Genomic DNA, 6,399 nt, shown 5'->3' on the forward strand with positions numbered 1-6,399 from the left:
TTTTTAAGTAATAGTTAAAAATTTGAATTCCACGTAATAATTCATTAATAAATAGTAGATTAATTTTTAACTTATCTAACACAAAGATATCATGAGAAATAAAAATAATAATAATAATCTAAATCCTATATGTATAGCTGTTAAAATTAGACCAAATCATTTGGTTCGATTGAAAAAATATTGAACTGGACTCTAAAACGATCAAAATCAAACAAAATCGATCAAAATCAGTAATTTGACCGGTTCTATATTATGCATATATGCATCAATAACTTTATTTAAAAGTGAAAAATAATAATAAGAAAAAGTGTAGAGAGCTATAAATATAAGAATACATTTCATACCTAGTACACGTATGTATTTGAAAAACGTAGGATCTAAGATTGTTTTCTTCAGTTAAGTTTGGCAACTAGCTGCCGTATATACAGAACCACAAAATCACTTTCTCTCTCTCTCTCTCTGTTGCTGACAACTACTTAGCTTCATCTGAAACTTCCTTCCTTCCTTCACTCACAACAAGGCGCATACCTTTCCTTCCCTCTCTTATTATTATACTCTCTCTTCTCTTCTCTTCTCTTCTTCCCTCTTTGCATGCGCCACCACCAAAATGGGGAACCTTTGTGCTCTCCTCAAACAAAAACCTTTACCATCCACAAACAACTCCAAGAAGCTTCGTTCTTCAAACGCTGCTGCTTCAAGCAACCGCTGGTCAAGGACGCGTTCCTCCCGCAAAGACAAGTTTGATGATGCTTCCATTCGAGAACAAGCCATAGCTGCTGCAATACTGTTCAAGCAGCACCAGCAGCAGCTACAAAATGGTGCTGCCGCTTTTGATCGTTCTACCTCTCTAAGGTACCCCAATGGCTCTTCAAAGAAGAATGCTTTACCTAGAAGCTCTAGTTCCAGAGCCAGGTCCCTCACTGACCCTTTGCTTCAGCCTCACCAGCTTGTTAATCAGGTTTGTTCATACAAAACCAGAGGGGAAAGAAAAGGTTTTTTTTTTTTTTTGTGGTTTTGAAGGATTGAAACTTGATCATGGTATTGAAACAACTGCTTGATTTAATTGTTTGCTATTTTCATATAAGCTGATTTGGTAAAGTTGCATAATTTAGTGATTTAGCCAGTTTTGGATTAGGTGTAATGGACTAATGGGGTCTCTCTCTTTTTTTGTAATTATTATTTTAGCTTCCTTGTTGATCGGTTATTTTAATTAAAAAAACTGGTTTGATTTTCTGGGCTTCTGATTTCTGTTATTTATAATGAATAGTGATCATATTTTCTATCATGGCCTTAAAATAATGAAGAGGGAAATGATGCGTTTGGGGAATGGAATAAGATATTGAGATGAAACAATTATGTGGTGATTGGTTTCTGTGATGATCAGTTTTTCTTGGACTGACACAAGAACAGTGGTTTGGGAAAGAAAAGAAAATCACTTGTGTTTGATATGTATGCATCCTCTTCTCCTAGTTCAAGACGTAATTTTTAAGGAACGTGTAAGAGAATTTTTCTTGGCGGCTTGTCCTACGTGTGTTCAAAACTTCAAATATGTTGTGTTTCATTCATTGAATTGAGGATGTGAGGTTTGACCTTTCAAGTGTTTTCTACTGCAAGTTGTGTATAGCTTTGAAGGTAACCTTGTTTTGGCTCTTTCTTATGACAAAACAGAGATATTATGGTGACAAAGACATGGTTTCTAAAATAATAATTGACATTCAGAATCTAAGTATTGAGGATGCAATGACTGTATAGTGTCATTTTCAAACAAAAAAATGTATTAAGAATTTCTAGCTTCCTTGATTCGGATTCTGTTGAATGTGTTTATTCACTTATTTATTTTTTATCTATTGCAGAAATTGGTGTACTGCTATTAGAGCAAACTATGATTATTTAGTTCTCATTTTTCGAACTCAAATAATAGGAGTTATTCTTTTCTTATCAATTTGACAGGGTATAAAGGTTGATGATCTCGAGACGAATCATTTTGTTCTTGTTCATGGAGGTGGTTTTGGTGCCTGGTGTTGGTACAAAACTATAGCACTTCTAGAAGAAGCTGGTTATAAAGTATCCGCCATAGATTTAACCGGTTCTGGAGTTCATTCATTTGACACAAACAACATAAAGAGCCTCTCACAATATGTGAAGCCACTTACTGACTTTGTTGAAAAACTTCCTGAAGGAGAAAAGGTGCTTATTTCATTACATGCTCATTTTATAAATGATGGACTGTTCTATGTTAATTTGTATCTTTTTTGGCTGTGTTTGAGAGTTTCCGATTCTTAAAACAGGTAATCTTGGTTGGACATGATTTTGGCGGGGCATGTATATCGTATGCGATGGAGCTGTTTCCTCATAAGGTTTCCAAGGCTGTGTTTATTGCTGCGGCAATGCTAACAAGTGGACAAAGTACTCTGGATATCATTTCTCAAAAGGTTTTCCATTCTTGCTACCATTACATCTTATTTTTCACCTGTTCTTTGGTTGGATTTGTGGGCATAATATGCTTCAATTGCATGCTAAACTGATGAACTTGCTGTCTTTTGATGAAGAATGTTTATATCTTACAAGGAACTAGTGAATTTGAGAACAGAGAATTAACATGTCCTTTTATTGATGATTTTCCTTCTGGCTATCTGTTGCAGGAAGGTTCAGATGATCTTATGCAACAAGCACAAATTTTTCTGTATGCAAATGGGAATGATCATCCTCCCACTGCTTTCGATCTTGACAAGTCGTTGTTGAGGGATTTGTTATTCAATCAAAGTCCTGCCAAAGTAAGTTTCAATGTTACTCGAAAATGTTTCTTCTACTGTTATATATATATATATATATGAATGAGAGGACTCTTTTCTTTTTGTTTCTGTAAGAATGACAGATATATCGAACCAAGAAAGTTTTTCTAAAGTGATAGTTATAGAGGGAGCAATCGGTTAATCAGATGCGAGTTGGAATTGACCATCTTTTCTCTTTTTCTCTCTTAATGCAGGATGTTGCATTAGCATCTGTTTCGATGAGGCCAACTCCATTTGCACCGGTTTTAGAGAAACTTTCCCTTTCCGACCTCAAATATGGTATCGTAAGGCGATTCTACATAGAAACTCTTGAAGACAATGCCATAACCATCACTCTCCAGGAAGCCATGATAAATGCAAGCCCTCCTGAAAAGGTTTTTCGTTTGAAAGGTGCGGATCATTCTCCCTTTTTCTCGAAGCCTCAAGCCCTGCACAAGTTACTTGTAGAAATCTCAAAGATCCTTTGATGATAACATTCATCTACATAAGTTGTTTGTGAAGCCAACTCCATACCAAAAGCTCCAATAACATCATATAGGAATGTGTTATTGTGTGCAAGTTACAGGTTTCATTCTTCTTTTCCATTGTTTTTTTATTTAATTCTTTTTGAGTTAAAAACCTGTAACTTGTAAAAGATAGTACTTGCAACATAAAATCCATGGTATATTGCTGAGTATTACTAGTGAAAAAAAAAAGTGTTAAGATTTGCTGAGGAGAAGATCTCTTAATTGGGATATTCTTGCATAGACACAGGTTTACCACATTATTTCTAGGTGCATTCATAATAAAAGTAGGTCTCACTAACTTTATTTAAATATAATTACGATTCAGGATTCTATCACAACTTTTTATTTGATTGTGTCAAAGATGACATGTTAGACTTGTGTCTACAGAAGAATTGTTTCGATCAGAATTAGTCATAACAATAATGATGGAGATACTTAAAATACAAGGTGAAAACTTAGGTGAAGTTGACTTCACGTGAAGTTAATATTTGAGAGCCATTAGATGAAAATTTAGTCAAATCAGTCAAATCATCTAACGACTCTCAGGTATCAACTTTACGTGAAGTCGACTGCACCTGAGTTTTTACCAAAATACAAAATTAAAATCCAAAATCTACTTCTCCATAGCATGGGATCATGCCTATGCACATTGCAAAGGAGGAAAAGTCTTTGCATGAATTGTGTTCTACATTCTTTTTTTGATGGTCTAACATGGCTGGCATGTGTTATGTTCTACTTTCTCTCCCTCTTTCTCTTCCTTTTCCTACATACTTTTCCCAACATTTTAATATTTTTCCACTCTAATTATAATAGATGGAAACTGTTAGCAAAATGAATAAAGAAATTCGTTGTGCTTTACAAATGTTCAATGAAAGTTAAGATGTTTTAACTACTTAATTAATCTCTTGATTTTGTTGATATCTCGTGTGAGAACACGTTTGATATGTTGTTGACCTTTTGAGATACCATTGGAATGGAGAAAGAAACTCAGATTAATATAATATAAACCTTTTTGAGGTATCAAATATTGAATTTTTCATTAAAAAAAATTAACAATGCTTTATAAGATTATTAAAAAGTATTCATCAAATTAACTAATATGATGAGTCTACTATAATATTCTCTAACGCCGAGATTTTTCTTCTCACGTTTAAGCATCATTCATGAACATACAATTTGTAAAGTCCATATGGTTTTTCATTGAATTTGACTTCTAATATACGATGAATGAGAAAGTGAAATAGTAGTATTTCTTTTAATAAAATGAAAGTTGTCAATGACCTCTCTTTGAATTTCTTTTGCGCCTGGAACACTCCCTCTAATTAATTAATCAATTACATATTTGACATTGCTGTTGTGGATAAAAAAAATACAAAATAGTATTTGTACACTGAAATTATTTACTATGTATTTGTGTATAAATAAATATTTGTGTAGTTTAATTTATTTTTAATGTATCTTTTATATTCTAATATATATTCTATCTTGGTAACTGATTTTAATATACACTCAATATGATTGGGAAAAAAAAATTAGAATCTAAATATGGTGAAAACTCAGATGTAGTCAACTCGTGAAGTTGATAGTTGAAAGCCGTTAAATGATTTGACTAAATTTTCATTTAATAGCTCTCAATTATCAACTTTACATAAAGTTGACTGCACCTGAGTTTCTACTTTAAACATAGTGCGTTCGTGGAATTAAATATTGAACGTGAGATTATATTGGTATAGTAGTAGCTGTGGGTGGTGACATTCAATTCATACGCAAATTTGAGGAAAAAAAATTGAATACAACACCTCCTACCAACTGAATTGGGAGAAACCAATTTTGTTTTTTGTATCTTCAAAAGTCCCAAATGCAAAGACTACTTTGAATGAATATTTGTACCATCTATATTTTTTGGATTTACCGAGTATACTTCTGTTTTGTTAAAAGTTTGGGTATTGGACATTTTATCAAAGTTTGAACCATAAGGATGCGATTATTAACCTTTTTTGGTACGGTATTTTCTAGTCTAATGGATTAAAAAGACTAATTCATCGCAGAACTGAGCTCTATTTAAAAGTCTGTCGCTAATCAATAAATTGCTATATGCATAAGGCAAAAAATTATTCACTTTTTTTTTTCGTTTAAAAGAAAAATATTCACTTTTTTTTTTTGGACGTGGAAAATTATTCACTTTACTAACTGTATCAATTATCCTTTTTTTTTTGGTCAATTGTATCAATTATCCTTAAAATGAGTAGGATACTTTTTTGGTTGGGTTGATATGTAATTTTCTTGGTCCAATTTTCTTTTTCAGTATCCATGTGGGCTCATCTTTTGTCATGTAAGTCTTGGGTCTGGCCTTTTTTGGTAAAACAGTCATTTTCTTTTTCCTGTATATATCCAAAAATGATAAAGCACAATGAAGTGCAGCCACCCAAATACCCACCCTCAGGTGTTAAGTCATTTCTTATATTCCAAAAGAAAAAAAGGCAAACAAGAGATTTGATGATATTGTAAATCAAATTACTCTTGAATACGTTAATTTCTCTTGATATCACTTAGATAGTACTATACCTTTTATAAATTTTTTAAAAATATAACACCTTTTAATTTTAGAGGGTGTTAATGTAATCACCTCTTCTATTAAACTTATAAATCATATTCTTTCAATCCAAATTTTTCTATTATTTAAGTTGTTGGATGGTGAAACGAAAGTAGGACAATAAGAGAAGGATCAAATGGTGATGCACTTCTTTTCTATTCTTTTTTCTTTTTAAAATTCTAATGAAATTATGTATCTTGTTATTGCATAACTTTACTCTTTTAGCCATTACCGTAGGCAGCGAATTTTTCATGTAGCAAGCAAAATAGGCTTTTGCTCTCGTAGACATGGACGATCCAATGCAAGTTGTGGCATGCGTGATCCTTGAAAAAGGGACAATTGCTTTGTCTCTTTATAGAAAAATGGAAAAAAAAAAGAAAAAAAAAAGGAAGTTATAGCTTAATTCGTTGTATGCTTTGTTAACTTTGCCCCAATGACAAGCTAGTTTTGGAATTGGAACAATCCAGATGCGAAGTGCGCTAGACATTAGGACTGAAGTCACTGAAGT

At 32.8% G+C, this 6,399-nt stretch overlaps 1 protein-coding gene across 1 annotated transcript; it reads left to right on the forward strand.

Annotated features, from left to right (window-relative positions):
• Positions 365-3,607, forward strand: LOC107635430 (putative methylesterase 11, chloroplastic). The gene is made up of 5 exons (XM_016338906.2): positions 365-958; positions 1,951-2,187; positions 2,289-2,432; positions 2,643-2,774; positions 2,987-3,607. Exons 1-5 carry the CDS (start codon positions 608-610, stop codon positions 3,257-3,259), a joined length of 1,137 nt encoding a protein of 378 aa, XP_016194392.1. The 5' UTR covers positions 365-607; the 3' UTR covers positions 3,260-3,607.

Source organism: Arachis ipaensis, chromosome B04 (assembly GCF_000816755.2).
Source record: "Arachis ipaensis cultivar K30076 chromosome B04, Araip1.1, whole genome shotgun sequence".
NCBI classification, from domain to species: Eukaryota; Viridiplantae; Streptophyta; class Magnoliopsida; order Fabales; family Fabaceae; genus Arachis; species Arachis ipaensis.

What these genes read in the sequence shown, in the direction of transcription:
- LOC107635430 (XM_016338906.2), top strand. Translation starts at nt 608, where the DNA reads ATGGGGAACCTTTGTGCTCTCCTCAAACAAAAACCTTTACCATCCACA. An exon ending in CTCACCAGCTTGTTAATCAG is followed by an intron (nt 959 to 1,950) that starts GTTTGTTCATAC and finishes TCAATTTGACAG; the next exon opens with GGTATAAAGGTTGATGATCT. An exon ending in TGGATATCATTTCTCAAAAG is followed by an intron (nt 2,433 to 2,642) that starts GTTTTCCATTCT and finishes TATCTGTTGCAG; the next exon opens with GAAGGTTCAGATGATCTTAT.